The sequence below is a fragment of the Ahaetulla prasina genome, chromosome 6, assembly GCF_028640845.1.
Source record: "Ahaetulla prasina isolate Xishuangbanna chromosome 6, ASM2864084v1, whole genome shotgun sequence".
In the NCBI taxonomy this organism is placed as follows: domain Eukaryota; kingdom Metazoa; phylum Chordata; class Lepidosauria; order Squamata; family Colubridae; genus Ahaetulla; species Ahaetulla prasina.
The window spans coordinates 76,543,666-76,566,733 of record NC_080544.1 but is presented as its reverse complement, the minus strand read 5'-3'; the positions used below and the strand labels follow the sequence as shown (position 1 = coordinate 76,566,733).

The window sequence follows — 23,068 nt, the reverse complement described above, 5'->3', positions numbered from 1 at the left end:
AGGGCAAATTTTCTTTGAGTCCTCTTGCCTTGCTACATCATTTAGATTCTGGTCTCTGTCAGAACTGGTTCACATGATTTGTCAATACTTTAGCTGCTTTCGGCCAGAGTCAGTATACTAAGTTGTTGTAGGAGTAGAGCCTTGTTATACTATGATAGCAAATAAAAAATAAAAATATAGAAGAATGCCTTTCTGATTTTCCCCCCTTAAAGACCAAATCTGCAACATCAGCTGTCATGGCCATCAGTGATCTGCAGCTCACAGAAACTTTTTACTTTTCATAAAATTTGTTGTCTGGAAAAAAAATTCTACCAGGCTGCTAAGTACAGTATGTACTCACTGATAACTGATAAACAGCCCTTTTATTTAATGATTATTAAATGCTTTTAATTGGTTTAGTGATGATGTGGCACTGGCGTTTAATAATTTGGTTTTAACATAAGCTGCTCTTAGATTTGCCACATATATGGTACCTGTGTCTTGTATTTCTGTCTATTTACTATCTGTCTGTCTGCCTGTTAACTGTCTGTCTGTCTATCATCTCTGTCTATCAGTGTATCTATCTACCTACCTACCTACCTATCTATCTATCTATCTATCTATCTATCTATCTATCTATCTATCTATCTATCTATCTATCTATCTATCTATCTTCTATCTGCATCAATTACCTGACCTTCGGACCTTTCGCCGTGAATTGAAAACTTATTTATTTATTCAAGCGGGACTGGCCTAAATCTTTTAAATTTTTTAAATGCTAAAATAATTTTAATTGGGGTATTTTATGAATTTTATGGGTTTTAAATTTGATGGTTTTAAATTTTCGGCCATTTATGGAATATGTTATTTTAAGTTTCTGTTTTAATTTGTATATTGTATTGTTTTATAATCTGGCTGTACACCGCCCTGAGTCCTTCAGGAGAAGGGCAGTATAAAAATCTAAATAATAAATAAATAAATAAAAATAAATTCTTCACCATCACCATTATCACCATCCAATTCTGGGAAAAAGGCTAGGCTACCTGTCTTGGGATCACCCACAAAAATAATTAGAAAACATGTTGGAACTAAACAGAGGTGTTTGTCATTCATCTAAGGAATTGCACTGTGCAATTCTTTTATTATTATTTTCATGTGACCGTTTACTTTAACATGCCAGCATGCTTGTTATACTCTGACTATGAAGCGGAGGCTGGAGAAAATATTTCTGCTTCTTAGTAAATCAGTGTGAAGATGTTCTGTTTTATTCATTCATCCATAGCCATTCTCTTGGCTTCCTTTATGACTGCAGTTCCTGTATATGATTGTTAGCAGGCACTTATGCATGCTTTTTCCAGCTTTTATTAAGCAGCTAGTTTAAGCCTCTGAGTATTGTGATTAGGAGATCACAAGAATAAGGATTATTTCTTAAAACAAGCAGAATGGTTCTCGTGCATTTTCAGTCACCATGAAAAAAAAGAAGAAGAAAAACTGTCTTAACTGTGTCTGTGTGCAAGTGCGATTGTTTCACACAGTGGATCAAATCTTTCCTATATCTGCATCCAAGCTATCTGGTTGTGATCAGATGATTAGAGCCTAAGAAAATGATTGGAGGGAGCTGGCTGGCTGCAGCTGCACTGTAGGCTGTTTGCAGGGACAACGAGCTACTGTTTTTTAAGCATAGCATCAACATAGAAGTTATTTTGTGGGTTTCAGGATGCAGCTATGGGCTGTGCTGCCAGCATTGTTCTGCTCCAAGCCTTTCGTTCAGTGGTACAAAGGAATTGTGTGCATATTTGTAGACGACGGCAAGAGGAATTGTCACATGAAATCCTGCCTCTGGAGAGTGATGATGAAATGAGCAGACCCAGAATTCTCAACATTATGGTATGGTATACTTTTATCAAGTGGGTACAGGAAAGGGTAATTAGGACAGAAGCTTTATGTTTTGTTGACTTACTGTAGGGAAAGAGAATAATAGAACATCTGCTAACACTCCTAAAACCGTGAAAATCTCTAATTGAAATTCTGTTACCTATAGTGTGCAGCTTTCTTCTACAATGAAGGTAGGGAACGCTTGTATGCAATAGAGAAGATGACATTTTGCTATTTCATTTGTTTGGTGTTTCATTTTCAGTATAATGAAATGTAGTGGCTTGCAATCTAATCATCATGCAGAGCATCTTCATTCTTGAATCCAAATACATAGCCTATATGTAAAAACTATGCATCTACTACAAACTTCTCTCCCAGGCTACCAACCACAGCTGTATTCTTGAGCAAGGGGTATGTACTGCTTGCTATAATAGAAAATCATTCTTGATACTTTGGGATTGACAGGTTCTTCTTTCCTATCTTTCCTGTTATTGGATTTGTTTTATTCTTGGTTAAAAGAGTCATGTTGATGTACCTTTTTTTGAACCCAGGCCTTTTGTTGCCTTTGGATTTCATTAAGCACATTTAAGAGTAGAAGTTTGAGGCATTGAAGGTTATCCCACTTCCAGATTTTGAAAGCATGTACTTTAATTTAATTACTTGGTTACTTAATATTTTGCTGATCCTATTAATAACATAATGTATTACAAAACTGGTTCTTGGTGTTTTCCTAAATTACCATGATTACCGTACTGCATTAATATATTGCCTGAGTTTTCACAAAGTTTCAAGGTAGGTATGACATTCCTTGATGCTGCTAATAATGTTCAGAACTGTATGCAGTACTTTATTGAGTATATAGATATAAAGTATCACTGAATATAACCAGGGTTCCTCCTACACTTTATATTTTAGCCTACAAATCCGCTTATAATTCACTTTGATACCTGAAGGATTATTTGTAGTCCAGGCTATCTAACTATTTATCTATCTATCTGTGTGTGTGTGTGTGTGTGTGTGTGTGTGTGTGTGTGTGTGTGTGTATGTATGCAAGCTGCATCACCATTCATTTGTATTATATTAAGTAAAGTTGTGGTCCAGATGAAAATAGATTGTTTTCTAGTTTTAGCAAATGATATTTCCAGTATTCAAGGTAATCAGGTGCTTAGGGACAAATTGTTGCTATGGAAATGATTCTGCTTTTTAATATATTTCTAACACTCTTGAGCCAAAATCTCTAGGATAGTATACAAAATACTAATCCCAATAAATATAATAAATCTAAGAATCCAAACAGTATAACAGTCAGATTAAAAACTCATACTTTTTAGTAAGATAGGGAAAATGTAGAACAAGATGTAGGCCTGAATCATATCATTGTACTGTATACGTACCATTCCCTGCTAAGCACAACTCATTATATGGCACATTTATGACAATATGCCAAATATAAGTGAAGCCCATTTTTATCAGTGTCCTCCCAAGTGAAAATTTCTAATCTAGAAATTATCTCGTAATTCATCCTTGCCTTCATCCTATGAACGTACCTGTAAATCTCCTAGAGTCCAATGCCAGTAATACAGTGAATAAATTCCACAAATAAAAAAAAATCCAAACAAATTATATCTAGTATGCTGACCCAGGATATAGTGTAGAAACCATGACTGACCAAAACCCTCATGGGCAGCCTATGTGTGAGAGAGAATGCAAAGCTATTATCCATATAAATGTGGTTTTATTTTGTGGATTAGCCTGGATGACTATATGCAGGGAAGTAAAGGTATTGGTTTAATCATGAATGAAAGAGCTAAATATATGTTACAAGCTATGAATTGATCTCACCAAGTTGTCTGTTTGGGTATCTAAAACTAGCAATCCACCCACCCAACATTGACGATTACTGCATGATACGCTCCTGTGAAAGGAGCCAGAAATGAGTTTGAGGAAAAATTGTGCAATGTTCTGAGTGGTGACTAGGGTAAAAATATTATCATAGGTGACATAATGGATGTCTGGTAATGAGTTGAGAAAATGCAGACAAAGTGACTGAATCGCAAAAAGAAATAAGAATGATAACTGGTTTAGTGTCTAATTTGCTTATAAGGAAAGATTAAAGTTTAGCAAGGATATAAGGGTGAGAAAGATTCTGAATATTGTCACAGTATTTTTAGGTAGTGTCAAAACTGGATCTCAGAGAATTGGTGGGAATAAAAAAAATAAGTGAAAGAAACGAGTAAAAATGAACAATTATAGAAGAAGACAGTATATTTATGTGAAAAAGTATCGGAAGATCTCCTGAAATAATGAATTAAAAGCAGACCTGAAGAGCATGGTGCAAATGATGGCTCTCTGTGTTTCAGAGTGACATAGAAGTGTGAGGAATCACAGCAATGAAGAAAGTTACTTAGCGGAATGATAGAGTGAAGGTAGATGTGAATGAGAAAAATGGACATAATAGAATGATAGCTGCAAAAAAGGTTGAGAGAGATATTGCATACAATAGATGAAATATGAGAGAGAGAGAGAGAGAGAGAGAGAGACAGACAGACAGACAGACAGACAGATGAGAGATAGATGAGACACAGTAGTTAAAGAGAGTAAGCAATGCTTAAGATTAAAAGAGAAATGCATAGTTACACGGATGCAAATTAAACATGTTTTGAAAGAGAATGAAGATAGTAAAGAGTAAATATAATTACAGATAAAAGTGATAAAATATTCGGGTTCAGTCTGAGATGATAGAATGCTGGAAGGAATATTTTGGAGATCTGTGAAGATAATAATGCTATATCTAAGAATAGAATTGAAACTGATGGAATAAATATTAACTTCCCCCCAAAAAATCAAGGCATATATAACCACATATACATGGTTGTTGTTGTGGGGAAAATAGGAGGTCTGTTGGTTATGTTTGCGGCCTTCAGTTATTTGTAAAAACAATAAAGGCAGGATACAAATAAATGAATAAATATCCTGAAACAATCCAACTGAGTCTGAGTTATTTGATTTTCCAGTACATGGAAGTGAAGCATGTATAAGAATGCACAGAATATATAACAAATTATTTAATGTATTGCACAATGTTAATATAAGAATACATGGTGTCCTCTTGGTTGTTTAATTGGCCTACAGATATGTGTATAAGGAATTTTATAAGCAATGTACAGGTGTATTGCTTAAGAAATGTGAATATACTTTTTCTATGCAATTCATGTTGTGTTTGCTGGCTGAGAATCCAAACGATTTTCAGCAAATAGTAGGTAGGTTGTGTGATTCAATTCAGAGTAATGGATCTTAAAACTGATATATCAAAGAGAAAGGCAGCATTCATAAGAAATATATAATTGCATGTACTTTGAGGAAACCTTCCTGCCATCTGGTGATTTCCATATTTTTGTAGTCTATATAATGGGAGCTGTACTCCTGGAACTGCTTTCAAATTGGAATTTGACCCTAATATTTTAGACTGGAGCCTGGTTAAGTACAGCTAAATCTTACCTTTCTGTCTGGTTGTTTTATAGGTCACTCAAAAATTTTGTTGCATGATCGTATTTATTAATTATTAAAGCTGATGTATTTTTGATTGATTTATAATGCATCCATCACTAAGCTGTTCTAAGTAGATGTACTTAATAAACAACATTGTGTACCTTCAATAATACGTTCATATTTATACAGGTATTCTCATGCGAAACTCAAATATTATTTCCTGATATCACAAATATTTCTTGTTTTTACATAGAAGGTATAATACTATGCCTTGATTGGTGACAAATCAAGCTGATTAGGAGTTTGGTCAACTAAAAAAATGTTATGATTCATGATTTTTGGTATTGAAACTATCATTTTAATCTGATTGGGACAATAGCAAATATACATAACCAGCTCCTTTTTGGATATCATAGTGATGAACAATTAGAATGGTATATTTAAGAACTATGCATGTTCAAACAAAAATAGAGTCATGAATGATTGGATGCTAAAGGAACATGAATAACACACTAATTTAAAAGAAGTATTTTGATGAGGGTTCTATTATATAGAGAGCATGAATGAGCATCACATTACAAAACAAATATATAAAAGAAAAGTAAATTGGTTGAGGGAAAAAAACAGACTGGGAAACTTTTGGTTGGATAGAATTAATAAGTTCCTAGAAAAAGATGAAGTAAGAATTAAAAGTTAAATGCACCGTATGATTTGATGTATGGAAGTGTTGGAAGAAATGACAGTGGACAAGGGTAGAGAGGTATTATGCATAGTGCTTGTGTAAACTAGATTCTTATCTCACGCCTTTACTTTCTTCCATTTATTATGGTTGCTGTTTACTTTGAAAATAAAGAATAAAGGGATGTTATGCACACATTACATAAAAATAAAAATAATAAATGAACCAATGAGTAGGGATCGCTGACTGAAGAAAGGCTGCACTGGATTCCAATGTCCTAGCCAACTCCCTTTTTTACCAGACAAGTAAGTATAGGATGAAACTGCCCAGTGTTCACATTTTCTGAGAAAATCCCAAAGCATAGCAGAACTTCTTATTTGATACACTGCCCTAAGGTACAGCTTTGGATTTCTCTTACAGAAATCCTCTTTTATTAATCCCCAACTGTGATTAGGGAATCTCTTGCACATTTGTTCTCTCACTCCAGAGGGCAGATCTCCGACCATGCACCTAGTCTCTTACTTAGATTAGCTTTCTTTACTATCAAACCCTTTTATCAAGGCTCAGACATAATTCACCCATGGCCATAGCTATAAAAATATATGTCTCAACTCCAGTGGTGAAATCCTCCAAGGTTTGCCACTGATTCACTGCATGCACCAAATGCACGCTGTATGTGCGCATGTGCAGGGCCTGCCAAATGCATGCTGCATGCGTGATCATGCACAGTTTGCGCCAAATGCACACTTCGCATGGAAAAAGGAGGCCTAAGAAGGTAAGTACAGCTGTGCTGCTCGATTTAGATTTGCTAGAAAGCAGCATTTCCTTTCTAGAGAATATAAATCGCGCGGCACACCTGATCGTCAGAAATACTGGTTAGGATGAACCAGTAGCATTTTTTTACTACAGGTTCACCTGAACCGGTAGCTTTTATCACTGCCGGTTTGTCCGAAGCAGTGCGAACCAGAAGCATTTCACCCCTGCTCAACTCCCCTTTTTCTATGTTGCAAGATATACCACTAGATTTGATTAATGGCAGCATGCAAACCACACTTAGGTCCTCATGCTCCTTTAAGTACCAGTGCAGCTTTATATCTTTGGCTCATGTGTTGCCTCATCTGGAGCTGTCTTGCCTGTTTAGATCTGGGCCCAAATTCTCCTTTCTTGACTATCCAATGAAAATGGTGACCAACATGTTTCTTGCTCGTCCCCAAACATGAAAGTGCATCTACAATGTCTTTCTTGCTGGTCCCACTTATTCTATAACATATACATTTATTATTCATCTTTTATATAGGTTGATTATGTATATGATTGTTTAGAAAGATTATGTTTATTTTGTATTATAATATATCATAATACTTATAAGTATTAATAATTATATTAATAATTGATATTAAGATATAATACTACTTAATATCAATTATTAAGATCTGAAATACTGAAGCTTCATTGGTCGATGGCAGTGATGATGAACCTTTTAGACACCGAGTGCCCAATGTGCACAGACACACACGTGGACATAAGTGTGCATATGTGTGGACATAAGCACATGCGCAGCAGAGACCTGAAGACCAGCTGGCCAGTAGGAGGCAGGGGATCCCAACACCAGCATCGTGGCAAGAGGTAAGAACTTTTTCTTTCATGAGCTTCTGTTTTGCTGTTTCCAGGGAAACAGAAGCTCACAAAAGAAACACCATGGAGATCTGATCTGGGATGATGGTGCACATGCCAGCAGAGAGGGCTTTGCATGCCACCTCCGGCACGCATGCCATAGGTTCACCATCATGGGTCTATGGTATGCTGATGCAAAATGTATCTCTTTTTTAGGCACCAATTTTAAAGTGTGCTGTGTGTCCTATCAAAAGATTAATAGGTGTATGGATCATTAATGTTCTAAATGATGATGACTAATTGCCACTGCAAAGTATATACTGTATGAGAAGATTTGTATCAGGCTAGATTCAATTGGCTTTTATGGTTATATCTCTTTTGTATACGTTCTTTTTTACTGATAAAGTAGTTATTTAAACTGAACAACTATCTGTAAACCTATTATCCTATCAATATTAGGAGAGGAAAATACTGTCTGTTCTTATTAAATGAGACCTGTCCATAAAATAAGTATGGTGCATGGACAGTGCAAAATCAGGTGGTTACTAGAGAGCAACTGAAGCCTAAGTATAAAGATTTCACCAATGAAATCTTTATACTTAGTCTTATACTTTATATATTTATAAAGTATAAAGTATATACTTATACTTTATACTTAATATTTATATAGAGACATCTGGGAAAGAGGAAGTAAAGCACTGGGTATATTGGAATCTACAAGATTGTGCGAATACAAAATAGTAGAGTGTGATCTTGATGAAAACTATTTCAACATCCATTAGAACTAGGACATTTTTCTGGGTGATTGTTAATAGATTGCTGTTTCTTCTGAAAGTTGGTATATAATACCAATGTTAGGTACTGGTGTCATAAATGTGAATAGGTATGAACTTTCCAGAAAAAACAGTATTTGAAAAAGAGACCAACAAAGGGAAAGATACTAGATGACATTGCCAACTGACTTAAAGATAAAGCTAGAAAGAAAAGCTAATGTTACAGCTGATGCTAGAAAGAAGAGCTATATAGAGAAACTGCAGGCAAATAAAACGGATGAAAAAAAAGGAAGTGAAATCAGGAGCTTGATAAAAAAAAACAGTCCATCATAAAATGCTCTAATTAATTAAATTGGCACTGTGCTGTTGCTATTAGAATTCAGTGTTTAACTATGGTCTTACATCGACTTGTCTTGATACTCTTCTGTTATTGTTTGAAAATCCTTGCCCCACCCTGCTTCTTTGTACAGAGAAAAAAAAAGTGACCAACTTGCTTTGCATCTGAGACCCATAAATACTTTTTGATATCCCTGAGTCAGGAGCTGAAGCTGTTCTTCACAGCAAGCAATCTGCACTCATTTTATTTTATGATCTATGCTAAGTGTCCCATGTAAAAACCTATGTGGGCAAATGTTACTGATATCAGCAACAGGGCTGGTGGTTTCTTATAGCTGGACTTCATTCTTTGAGTTCTGACATACTTAATCACAGAAATTCTGCCTTTTCAATCTACAACTCTGACCCCCACCAAATAGCTTTTTAGTTCTGTGGAAAAGTTGTTCCAACTGGACCAAATCCTGGGCCAAAATTTGTCTTTTTGTCTCTCAAAGGGATTGCTTCCTGCTAAAGAAGTTTCATTCCCCCCACCCCATGTTATTTATATAATTTGTTTTAGGTATGATTTTGATTTACTTTATTGTTTGCACTATGATAGAGGTGGTCACTGGGGTAGTTTTCTTAAATAGTTTTTCATTGTTCTACATTGTTCAGTGATTTTAAAATTTGGCAGCTTAAGATGTGTGGATTTCAACTTCCAGAATTCCCCAGCTAGCATGAAGTTCACACATCTTCAAGTTGCCAAGTTTGAAAAACACTGTTCTACAGAATCCCAGAGCTTCTTGATCTGAAAAAGCTCCTTCAGCTTTTGTGCTTCCTTGGGATTGAATTAGAGCATATGAAGCCAAGAAGCTCGCAGATCACTGGAGAAATGTTTGTATACTGAAATGATACTGATACGTACACTACAAATTGTTTTCTTTTTCCTTCTGAAAAACCAGTTTTGAAAAGGAATAATAATTAAAAAGAAACAATAGCTTCTGGATATTTAAAACAAACTTCCAATAAAGAAACAAAGCTATATCATAGAATGAAAAGTCACCAATTCTTATTGTTATTAGTTTATTAGATTTCCATCATATTTCTGCTGCAATTAGTCTAATATTGCATGTTCCATGCATGTACTAGATGAAGTTATATGCTAATGCATTTGACAGTCACCGGTTTGGGAAGACTGGCTTAGTTGTAATGGATTTGATATTCTCAGCCACAGATCTTTCTGTTATTAGCTCTTTTCAAATAATTTGTCACAGATTGAACGTGGGATCCTCAAAGACTCTTAAATTATCTAAACCATAGGCATATATTCTAGCAGACATTGCCAAAAAGTGGCCAATTGGTTGTGTTTAGGAAGCTTGAAGTAGAAAACAGTAGCCTCTTTCTACTTCTGCTTCCCTGTAATTAGTATTAAGCTATCCTGCCTAGTATTCAGCAGTTAGTTGTATCAATATTGATAGCCTCATCCTGGAAGAATCTGTCTGGTCCCCTTTTAAAGCCATCCAAATTGGCTGCCCTTACCACAACAGCTGGCAGTGAATCTTTCAAATTACCCAAGTCCCCACAAATTTAGTTTTTGATATTCACTGCAGACATCCCGATGCTGGATGGATTTTTGGTTTTCAGTGTATACATTTTAAGGAATGCTAATTGGGGAAAATACAAAGTAACTTGTTTTCCTGCTAATTGTTACAGTCAAAGACAGCTTTTAAAAAATAGTGAATGAGAAACATTCATTTTATTACACTTACTTGAGAAGGGATATATGCTGATCTTCTATGTTGCTTGAACAACAGTTTTTAATATTTTCCTAAGCAGGATATTTTTAACTTTTTAACTTCTATTTATAATCATGATAAATATGTCTTTTGCTGTAAGTGAAATCTTTATTGTAGATTTAGTGTTTTCCTCAATGTATTATCCTATAAAACAGGACACCTCTGAACAATCTCATATTTATAAACGGTTCTCATTTGTAAATTAGTGGTGTATCTTCACTTCAATCCACAATTGTAATGAGTATGGTTTCTTTTCTTTTTCTCCTGATGTTTGGAAACTTAGGCTTGAATAATAGTTCATTCAATTTGAATGTTTTTATTGAGAGTGATCAAATTATCCTACTTACAAAAAGATTTGGGAAATATGGAAAAAAGAAAGTAAGGGAATGCAGTACCATTAGATTTTGTACTAAAGAACAACCAAGATCTAAACACAGAGAAGAGTGCTGTTAGTAGAAACAAAGGCAAAGATTATTTTTTTATTATTATTAAGATCCCCAGAGAGCTTCAGTACTTTACATAAAAGTCCTGTATGATGATTTTTATTTGGAACTGATAGAATCCTACGGAGCAGCAAGAAGCAAGAAAAGAAAGTGCTGGCTGAGTACTTCAATGAATTACATATAACATTATATGACTGCCAGATTCTATTCTCAAAAAAAGTAACCATTTGTAAAACAAGATACTATTCAAAGTATAAATTGTACCTTGTACTTTGAAATAAAGATTACCAGATAATTTCACTTTTTAAGTAAAAACAGAAGGCATATGATAACCTGATATAACATTACCATAATAATCTCTTCAATTTACTGTTTCTAAATTTTCATTTTAAAAACTGCTCATGAAAATATTTGGCTGTTTATTCATACCCATCAAAAATATGCTCTTAAGTTCAAGAATGGACAATAGCAATAGCACTTAGACTTATATGCCACTTCACAGTGCTTTACAGCCCTATCTAAACGGTTTACAGAGTCAGCATATTGCCCCCAACAATCTGGGACCACCTTTTACGGATTTCGGAAGGATGGAAGCTGAGTCAACCTTGAGCCGGTGAGATTTGAGCTGCCGAACTGCTGGCAGTTAGCAGAAGTAGGCTACAGTACTGCATTCTAATCACTGCACCATCCTGGCTCACAATCTGTGCCCTGCCTGATGTTACTAAGCATCCAATCTCAGCAGCTCCAGCTAAAGACCAATTTTGAGGAATGATACATAGTTACAATATTTGAAATGCTATTACAGTTTCTGTTATTGTTCACAATTAGGCATGGTGGCTGAGCATGCAAGAAGTTTGAACCCAGCAAAAACTGGTGGGCCACAGAAAGAGATTCTGGTTCCCGAATTCCCCTGTTACCAATTATTTCTTATCCTCCTACTTCTTTGGTTCTGGTGTTTGTCTTTACCAAAGAAGGGGAGGGGAAAAGCTGGAATTCACTCCTCTGTCTTCTTGCAGAAGTTGGCTGTCTTCTCCATGACACTCTTGTCTTTCTTGATCGATTTCAGTGCATCACTTCACATTTTCTCAGTGTAGAAAAGAAAGGAACAATCCTACATTTGAAGCAATTATAGTTGGCTCCATTAAAGGGAAGACACATTTTCTAGGTCATAGTGATGCCTACCTTGCTCTCCATGTTTTTGGACATTTCCATGCTAGCAAAACCCTAGCAAAAGCATCTGTGGCAATCTCTCTGTTTCCTTACTTTGCCTGTGTTGTTCTACAAGCTGTTTCCCTGGGTGAGGAATAAACTGGATTGAAAGAAAAGGGAGCAACTTTGCTGTCACTATTGCTGTCACCTACACTTTGCTGTCACTATTTACACCCTCACCCTCACAATATTCTCTTTTTGCATAAGCAAAATTATGCAAAATGCAGAAAAAAGTCAGAAATAGCGAGCAAAACAAATTAAAAGCATGAAATAAAAGAAAAGCCTGTACATTTTGGGAATATCCACGTGAATTGTACAGGTATTCCAGCTTTTTGTATTAAATTCTATGAATTTTTAAGTTTATAGGTTTAATTTAAGTCTTTAATTTCCATGAAAATTACACTCATTTTTACCTCTTTCTATAGCATTGCAGCACCAAAAAAATGTCTACATTTATGCCAAAATATGTTACCTTATGAGATCTGGTACTTCCACAGTTTTTAGCTATTTTAGTGGATGGCTGGGTTGTTTGGTGGGTAAATTATATTAAAACTGTCTATAAATAATATTTTTATTTTATGTTGCAGTCCTGATGATTTTCTATCTGAAGTTGTACAGGAATTCCTGGTGGTACCTGGAAGTACCTCAATGCTGACCCTGCATATGTGGTCATTCTTAAAAGCTTTTGATAATTATCTCGTGGTTTGCAGAAAAGTAATGTTTGCAAGCCTCTAATATAATGTATAGAATGATGCCTGTCTCAATGATAAATATATAGAAATCTGCATTAATCATGAATATTGAAGTTGCTGTAAGGATGGAACTGAAGGTGTCTGCAGGAACTGATTAAAAAAAATGAAGATGATGGCTGTGATAGTGTTATATCAAGACAGCCTGTTTTTTTTTTTATGTATGCAGTGTATGTAAAAACAAGTAGAAATTAAATCACAAAATCAAGCACTATCTTGCTTCTTTGACCATGTCGTACATCACCTTGCCCACAGATAAAGTATTACTAAAATGCATCATTCTATGTTATATTTAATACAATTTTCCCCCGCGATAAATAACCATCCAGGTACACCGAAACTGATGAGAAAACTATTCTCCAAGTTCACTTCTGGTTCCATGGATTCTAATAAATCCATGAATATGATTGACACTTTGGATACTGAGCAAGAAACTCTAAGTTCACCAAGCAAAAGAAATATTGGTGAAAGTTTGGAGCGAAGTGGGGAGGGGGAAGTATCAGGGTTGACTGAAAAGTTTAAGAGATTATGGGCAGCGTAGGGAGAAATTATGAAAAATGTGAACTGTTGAATGAATAGGGGAAAGATTAATAGATTGCACAATTCTGAATGAGTTCTGGAACTGTGCACTGGCATTGTTCTCAGGAGCACTGGAGCTAGTAATGCTGATGATGAGTGATATGCCTCCAGATGTGCAGTTTTGGTCACTTGTCATTCTGCCTTGAAAAATTGCAGGAAATTTTAACAGCTTCTGTAACCACCAATGGCTTGTTTCTGTATCTGAAAGGAAAATACAAAAATATTTTCATGTTAAGCAGATGCTCAGTCTGGCTACCTTTCTTCCCACTGCTGAAATGCATTGATTCAGAGCCAGAATATCTCATGTCGACAGAAATCTTCTTCCTTTTAAGAATTATTCATTTTTATCTAAGAATGAGGGCAATATTTTGATGAAATGTCAAAAAAAATGAGTATCAGGAAGTTAATCTTGTTCCATATTTGAAAAAAATAGTTGAAAGGATTTATGATTAAACTGAAAAAATTGATTTTGGGGACAGCAAAAAGACATCCTTTAAACAATCTGGTATAATCTGTAGTTGTTGGTACAGTTCTCTGATCTTTCTATATTTCTATTTTTAAAACTTAAAGGATGAGTTTTGATGTCCTAAAATGATATTAGGTTGGAGAAGATTTTTGTATGCTGCAGTTAAGCTAGTGCAGTTTTTAAACTATATGAAAAAACCTGTTTTTCATTACATGCATTTCATTTCCACATATCCTGTTATGCTACAGCTTCCAAAAAGGAAAGAGAGAAAAAAAATCCAAACTTTGCAATCTTCATGTTGCCCATACATTTAACAAATCTGTCAGTCATAGTCATGCCTGAAAATGGACTAATGATTTGTGAATATTAAAATGGGGATTTCCAGCTTAAAGACATCAGCTTTCGCTGATTTTTCAAGCACAAAATCATACTCATAACTTCAATGTTCATCTCCTTGTACTACTAGTAGTATTTTCATTCCACTTTTCTGCCAAGAACATGTAGAACTACTTACAAAACTATAGAATATTAATATAATCCAAATCATAAGAGCCATTTATAGCTTAACCAAACAAAATCAGCAATGGAATGGCAAGAAAAAATCAACACAGATGAAAAAAAGAACATCCTTTTGAAAACCCAGTTAGCCTTATTACTTCAGCCTGAACTATCAATCTAAGGTGAATTTTCTTGGTATAAGGCTGTGCTTGTTTATTTGTTCTCACCTATTTATTTGTTTGGATAGAAGCCTCACTACAGTCATACCGTGACATAATAAAAGAAGTCAAACAGTCATCCTTCAGTGTTGTAGTCCACCAGCAGCCTATACGGAGCTGGCAACGGAGTCGGATAGCGATAAGGCTGAGGAAGAGCGTGGACCAGTCCTGAAGGCTGGGGAAGGCCTGGATGAGGCCTTCCCCTGACTGGCCTTCAGTAACAAGTGAAGAGATCTAATATGACATAGGACAGTGAGGGTTAACTTTTTTGGTGCCGAGTGCCCAAAGTGTGCACGTGAATGCACATGCGTGTGCCTGAACCACCCAAATGCAATGCGAGTGCCCCCCCCATGCATGCGTGGCAGAGACCTGAAGACCAGCTGGCCGGCAGGAGGCACATGCACCTGCTCACTGGAGCTGAGGTGGGATGACAGCTGGTGTGGCCGCAGATAGGGCTCCACATGCCATAGATTCACCATCACGGACATAGGACTTTGCTATTTGAGGGATTATTGTCTTCTATAATTCTGTTATGTACTTGTTTTCATTGTGATGTCTTCTATTGTTAACACAAGAGGTTCAGTGTATGAATTATTATTATTAATCATTATTAACAATGAATTATTGAACGGCTTGTGGTTAGCTTTGGAATCTGTTGATACTTTTCCCAGATTGGTTCAGCCAGGAGAATTATGAGAGAAAGCCCCAAATGTCCTACAAACTAATAATGTGAAATTCAGCTAGCATTGAAGCTGGCTGTAATTAGATATATTGTGCAAGATGTGAAGATTAAGCCTGTTCCTGCAGTCTGGTGAATCCCTGCTGTTATTTTTCTTTTGAGTTCATGTATCCATTACAAACAGAAATGTATGCTTCTTGAGATACAAACCTTAATGTATATTATCAACAAAAACAATGCAAATGTTTTTCAATAATTGGTTTATAAAATTGGCAACAAGAGTGGCTATTCTGTTAATATTCTGATTTCTGTGAAAGGTAGATAGAAAAATCTAATATGCTTATAGCAAGATTTCTAATTGGATTGGATAGACAGGATAAAGTTGTACTTAGATTTTAATTTTAATCAAGATGTTCCTGAAAATACAATCCAATACATTCTCCTCTCCATTTGCCTCTTAAATCTCTCTTGGCAGTATCTGCCACTGTCATTGAAAAGTGAGATTACAGCAGTTCCGGAACTCCAGCCACCAGAAGAAACATGAAAATCACGTACAATTTCCCTCCCTTAACAAATAAGCATTAGACAGTTGGAGCTGTTAAAATCGTGATTCTTCATAAGTTACACTGACTCTTGTGGTTTGAACACTTTGTGGCACCTTCCTACAAACAGAATGTTTAAATAAATAGTTAAATAACTATTGCATTTTGCAGAATGAGTAGTTCCTTTGAATTATGCTCATAATATATATTTATTTTACTTTTTAAATTTTGTATGACACTCTCAAAAACCAAATTTTCTTAAGGCAGTCAACAACAGACAAAAGTCAATAAATTTTAAAGTGGTTAACTATTCCATTGACTGGAAATAAATGTTTTATCCATGAAAGAAGTTTGTAAAAATAAGACTGTATACTTTTTTTTTTGAACACACCATGTAAACATGCTTCAGTTAGACTCACAATAAATGAATTAGTATTGATCAAGCACCAGACATCAAGAAGAAATGGTTGTCATAGATAGGAACAAAGCCCAAGTCAATTAAGAATCTAACCGCTATCTATGATAAGTAATGAAAGATTTGTTTTGCCTCTTTCAAGGCTCTAAGAAACAGGATCAAAATACCATTTGGGGCATTATGGGGCTTAGAAGGGTACAACATTCCTTAGTATGTTCTGAAGCATTTGTGGGATTAATCTGTTCTGTACTTTCCTGAGAGAAAAATTCATACTGAACAAAATGTGAATGACAGGTGATAAATAAATTACTATACTTTCTCTGGAAGTGCATGCATCAGGAAGCATTTGGGTTCAACTACTGCTTCTGTGCTGTGAATATCCTTTGAAAGGAAAAGAGTACTATTATTACCACATCCCTAAAGAACTACTCCAAATGACTGATTGTTGGCAATAATTAAGTATCTGGTTCTTAGTTAGATCCTAGAAGCAAAACTTGACTGTTTTACTTTCTAAGTATAGATAATGAACCCAAATGAAGTGGGAAAATGGAGTGAAAGTAGTAGAACATTACACTTTGATTCATGGAAGAATGGAAATGTGGTTCATGGAAGAGCACTTAAGTCTACCTTCCTAAAAGTTAAGATTTCCTTTTTCAGTCTCTCTATCCTTAGAAGTGAACTGAGTCCTGGACCATATTAAAAACGCTACAACTGTGTTTAGAAAAGTCAAATCTATTACCATTTTAGCCCCACATAAAGACATTTATTTTTCACCCAGGATGTGAAGGTTCTGAAAACAATTCTGAAAAGTTAATGCATAAACTACCCTTAAACAAAAGTCCTGCAAGAAGTGGAAGCTATCCAAGTTTACCAAAAGGTCATTTGAACAACAGCTATCTGTTGTAGATTTGAAAGTATCAAGAGGGTGCTTTAATTCACATGACTTGGTCCTGTCCAGCAATGTAACCCTTACACAAAAGCATGCAAATGTTTAGATGCTGCTCTATTTGTCTTTGAAATCATTATCAATCTTAGGAGGATGCCATTTAGTGATATTACCCTGTTAGAGTGTGTTTCTTGGTTACAAATTAGTTCTTGTTACAAACTTGGAAAGATACATTTTCTCTTGGATTTGTGAGCATTTCAGTCCTTGTTCTTGGAAAGAAGCCTGCAGTGAATGCAGTGTTTGTGATTAGTGCCAAATTTGAAGCTAGTATTTTTCCTATTTCAAGGATTCTCTCAATTACCATTAAATTAAATATATAATAGAGCAATGTCTTCATTAGGCATTACCATAATGCTTAACTTTTTCTGGAATTTGTTTTGAAGTGCCTTCTGCATGCTAAACTTTAACTTCGAAGCACACGTAATGCAAGAGTGGCCATTTGTTCAGTAGTGCTGGGGCTAAGCTGGTCCTAATAATCTTAGGGAGTCCAGCTCTAAAAATACTGTTTTTATGTGTCATAGAAGAACTTTTGGACTTTAATGTGACATACTTTACTTCAAACTGTGCTAAGCTAAATTTGTCCCATTTGGAAGATCCTCTTGCTTATCCTGCTATCTAATTCCCATACAAGACCTTGATTGAACACTGCTTTGTATACGAATATGTGTGCCACAACAATGAAATCATTTGTAGATTTACAGTCTTCTCACACCAGTTCTTTTTCTTACACAGGATTTAAGTCCTGTTCTTTTATCTTTATATTGGAGTATTTAGAAGTTATACAACAGCAGATATCAACAAACATTTATACATACACTATACATACACAAACAATTCAGTCATTGTAGGGTCAATCAATATATCCTTATTAGTTAATCTGGACCTGTTAAATTCACTGGAAATTTTGCCATGCATTTTATTGTGATGTTCCTGGAGTTCAAATCTTCTGTCATGTAACATTTTAACAATAGCTTTTAGATTTTGTTTTTATCATGTTTTTATTTTTATAAACAACTCAAGGCTGTGATCATACTTAATATTCCTTCTTCCTTCATTTTTCCCACAACAACCCTGTGAGGTGAGTTGGGGAGAGACAGCGACTGGCCCAAAGTCACCCAGGCAACTTTCATTTGGAACCACTTCGTTCCACTTTGGAACTAAGACTCAGACTTTCCTAGTCTCTAGCCCAGTGCTTTAACCACTAGACTAAATGGCAGAGAAACAGTATTTTGATTATGTTCTTTGCCAATGGCTGTATTGGCAGATTTATATAGAGAGAAGATAAAGTATAAACTTGCAAAAATTTCAACTTTTTTTCCTTTTGAGCCTAAATCAAATTGAAAGATTTTTAAATATGTTCATATTTTTCAAATACCAACATTGTTTGAATGAAATCAGTATCTTCTATGTAATTATGTATCAAGTCATTTTTTTTTACTCCTACTAATCACCTACTTAGATAACTTCATTCATCTGCTATGTATACTAATATTCCAATATTTACTCTTTAGAGACAAAACATAATCAATTTTTTTTTGGTTTGGAGGTGGATAGCCATGGTGCCATAGTGGTTAGAATGCAGTACTGCAGGCTACTTCTGCTGCCTGCCAGCTGCCTGCAATTTAACAGTTCCAATCTCACCAGGCTAAAAGTTGACTCAGCCTTCCATCCTTATGAGGTCAGTAAAATGAAGATTGTTGGAATTGTTGGGGAAAATATGCTGACTTTGTAAACCACTTAAAGAGGACTGTAAAGCACTGAAGCGGTTTATAAGCCTAAATACTATTGCTACTTAGTTGTTGTTATGATACTTAGCTTTCTACTTTCCACTTTGCTACTTTTTCTATAGTTTTTTGCTACAATTGTAGCCTTCATTAATGTGACTTTTGAACTGTTTTCCCTTATATTTACACTATAAAGACATTGGGGTGGGGGGAGAAATATTATAATGCCTTTGTGAAATTAGAATGTTAGAGATATACTTTCAAATCCTGAGAAAGAATAGTTTACAAAGCACAGCTAGAGTGATGGATCCAGTGCTGCCAGGGACATTGCCAGTTCTCTTCACATTGTCATATGAGAAGATTTTAGGCATCTGTCAGTGTTGGTGGTATGAGAGAAATGGGTATTTTATTTACACTGTGGTTCTTTTGTGGTTATCGGTTGTGTCTGGGAATTGATTCTTGGATATACATCGTTTGTTATGGGCTTTAAAATTTTATATTCTGCAAGCAGAAGCATAATCAGGCTTCCTTTTTGTGACCTTTCCAAAACAGCCATTTAGCTAAATAAAATACAGTTTGATTGCCCTCTGTTGAAGGCAGGAAACTTTTTCAGCTGATGAGTCTATATGGAATTTAAGATCCGAGATGCTCCTGTGTGCTGGATGCCATAATGGTTGTGTTAGCAATAAAGCATCATTTAGATTTATGTAAGTATACATGAGACCGACTGGGATACCACTTCTTCATTTGATTTCAAAAGCTTGATTTCACCTAAGTTCAATGGATCAAAGAAGGCAGCTGGAGGGATTACTCTCCTACTTTGTATATTTCAGAATATTCCATTCTATCCCAGTAAAGAATTGTTAGAACAATTAACCAGTGGAACAACTTGCCTCCAGAAGTTGTGAATGCTCCAACACTGTAAATTTTAAAGAACATATTGGATAACCATTTGTCTGAATTGGTGTAGGGTTTTCTGCCTGGGCAGGGGGTTGGACTAGAAGGTCCCTTACAACCCTGTTATTATATTATTATAAGAACTGGGCACCTATAGGATTTCCACTGAAAAATTTAGAAAATAAAAGAGATAAAAGTGGCTATTTATCTCTTTTATTTTCTAAACTTTCCAGTGGAACTCCTATAGTCAAGGAAACTAGTGCTTTACTCTGCTCCATGACTGATTGCGCCATCAAATCATTGTCAAATCTTAGTGACCACCAGGTAGATTTTCTCCATGAAGATTTGTCCCTAAACTGTTGTTTCAGTCTTCTAATGGTGGACTCATCTCTTCTCTTTCCTTCCATGTTCCCAGTATTAGAACTTTCTCAAGCATGTCTGAGGAGGGGGGAGGGTGTCTGACAGGTGTGGTAAGCCTTAGTATGTAGCAAGTGTATGTATGATTCATATTTACCAAATGACTATGTTACTTTTGAATTTTCAATCATAATTTTTAGGCTAGTTGTATGCTGGTGTGGTTATTTTTTATTGTTGTGAGCTACCCAGAGATGCCTTTGGATAGGCAGCTATACAAATTTAATTAATTAAGTACAATAATAAGTTTAGTTGTTCTCTGGATTGTTATGAGTTAATATGTGTTCATATGTACTGAAATTGTTTGATACATTTCATGAAGAATATCTAATAATTAGCAATGAGGAAGCGAAATTTGCTGCCAGAAGGCCTTTTTAAAAAAGAAGGAAAAAAAGGGTTGTGACAGGAACCAGGAACAAGGCTTCATTCCCTCTACTCAGTCTGCTTGTATATTAATTGGTTGCATTAGGTCACTGAAAAAATTCTTGTGAGCCAGCTAATCTCTTTGGAGTCTTAGCAGAAATACTTTTTTTTTTTGGCATAGAATTTAAGAAAAGAGATTCAAGACAAGTAGTTCTGAACTTTGTGGGGCTAAACCTTTTGTAACTCTTTGGTCTCTTTAACACATTGATTTGATATACCAAGGTTCAAGTTTCATGTTGAACCTTGATATTTTAAATAAAGAATTATTTAAATAAAATTACATAAGATTGATGAGAAGTCATTTAGGTATCTAGAGGCTTGTGGGGAGGGTTTCCTTCAAGTCAGTATTAATTCCTGGCAATTGATCAGACATGTTTCTGCAGTTTTCTTGGCAAGATTCCAGGAGAGGTTTGCTATTGTCTGCTTCCTTGAACCGTGAAAGAGCAACTGACCCAAGGTCACCTGATAGTTGTGAAGGCTTGGATGGCACATATTGCTTTGCACTCAAAGAACTGATGTGTCAGGCATTTATGCATTATAAGACAAGATCAAGGCCATTCAGGATGTACCAAATCCAAAATGTAAAGTAGCGTTTTAAAAGATTTCTTGGCTTTTACATTTTTATCACCTCATTTTGAAAATTCAAGGCAACCTTAGCAGAACTTTGCATCGCTTACTGGATGAAGAAGTTATAGGGCATTGAACTCATCAGCATGATGTTGCTTTCCATACTATCAAGAAGTTAGTCATCTTCTATTTGATCTTATAATGAACCTCAGTTCAGTTATCACTTATGATGCCTCAACATATAGAGTTCATGTTGTTCTCAGCTAAGCAGTGCCTGATGGTAGATATATGCATAGTTTTGAATTAATTAATTCTGAACAATGACTTCAGCAAAGTTAGACAGAAAAATGGCTATAATCCCAGGGGCTCAGAAATTCATAATTATGTATATGCTTATATTTTTGAAATTTGGATAGAATAGAGCATTTTTTTCACAATAAAGCAACTCTTTCATTCTATCAATCCCTATGCAATGCTGGAACATCTGCTATTTATAACTGTAAAATCTGAATTTAATATACCGTATTTTTCAGACTATAAGACTCTCTGGACTATAAAACACATCTAGCTTTTGGGGAGGAAAATAAGAAAAAAAAATCTGTCTCTCCCAGCAATTTGCCTCCTTGCAGCAAACAGCAAACAACCTGGTCAGCTTCAGTACAGCCAGATTTAGCACAAGCAGCTGATTGGGGGTTGGATCCGCCTCCCGGAATACCACCGATCAGCTATTCCAGGCTACGGGAATCACTGCCACCCATCTCTGCTGCCACCTATCCCCCCGACCACATGGCCCATTTTTGGCCTCTGCGCATCCCATTTTCGGCCTCCATATGTTCCATTTTTGGCCCATTCTGCTGCCACCACCTATCCCTGCCACCTGGAACAGGCTGAAAACAGGATGTGTGGAGGCAGAAGATGGGGCTCATGGAGGCCGAAAACAGGATGTGCGGAGGCCAAAAATGGGGCTCATGGCAGCAGTGATAGCTGGCAGCAGTGATGGGTGGAGGCAATCCCTGCAGCCTGGAACAGCTGATCGCAGTATTCCACAAGGCAAATCCAACTGCCAATCAGCTGCTCATGCTAAATCAGGCTGTGCTGAAACTGACCAGGCTGTTTGCTGCAAGGTGTTGTGTCTTGCCCGCTCTCACCGCAGCTGGGGCCTTCTTATCTGCTTCCGAATGCCGAGGAATGTCCTAGTATGCCTCCCGGCCCCAGCCCTGGCTCCATGCCCAGACAGGCTGAGGAGGAGGAAGCACCTCCCGGCCCCAGCCCTGGCTCCATGCCCAGACAGGCTGAGGAGGAGGAAGCACCTCCCGGCCCCAGCCATGCCTGGCATGGCTCCATGCCTAGGCAAACGGAGCAACTAGACCCCTCCCCCTCCCCCACAGCATGTGAGCCTGAGGGAGGTCAATTACCAACAGCTGCCGACTGGAGTGACCCTCGCTTCAGAAGAATTGATAGGCGGCGGCGTCAGAAGGAAGGGAGGGGCAGGCCTGGATAAGTGCTGAGTCATGGAGCCACACCCCATGGCCTATATAAAGGATCTGCTTTCTGGCAGTCTCTGAGTCAGGCAAAGTCGAACATATCTTGCTGAAGTCACTTTCTGGTCTCCTGCCTGCCTTGAGGACTTTGCTAGGACTTTGGCAGAGCTGCAGAGTCACGCCTGATTCGGCTTTCCCTGACCCGGCCGTCAGTGGAGGAGTGGGACACGATACAAGGAGGCAAATTGCTGGGAGGCAGAAGCCAGTGGGTGGGGGCCGGCGGGTGGGTGAGGCTTCG

The 23,068-nt window shown here is 36.5% G+C and overlaps 1 protein-coding gene across 1 annotated transcript in view; it reads left to right on the top strand.

Moving 5' to 3' along the window:
- The first annotated feature begins 1,704 nt into the window (after positions 1–1,704).
- The window catches only part of DOCK10 (dedicator of cytokinesis 10), a 160,962-nt gene continuing 139,598 nt past the window's right edge, over positions 1,705–23,068 (top strand). The window contains exon 1 of the mRNA XM_058188345.1: positions 1,705–1,866. Coding sequence (XP_058044328.1) covers positions 1,705–1,866 — 162 coding nt within the window. The remainder of the gene's footprint in view (positions 1,867–23,068) is intronic.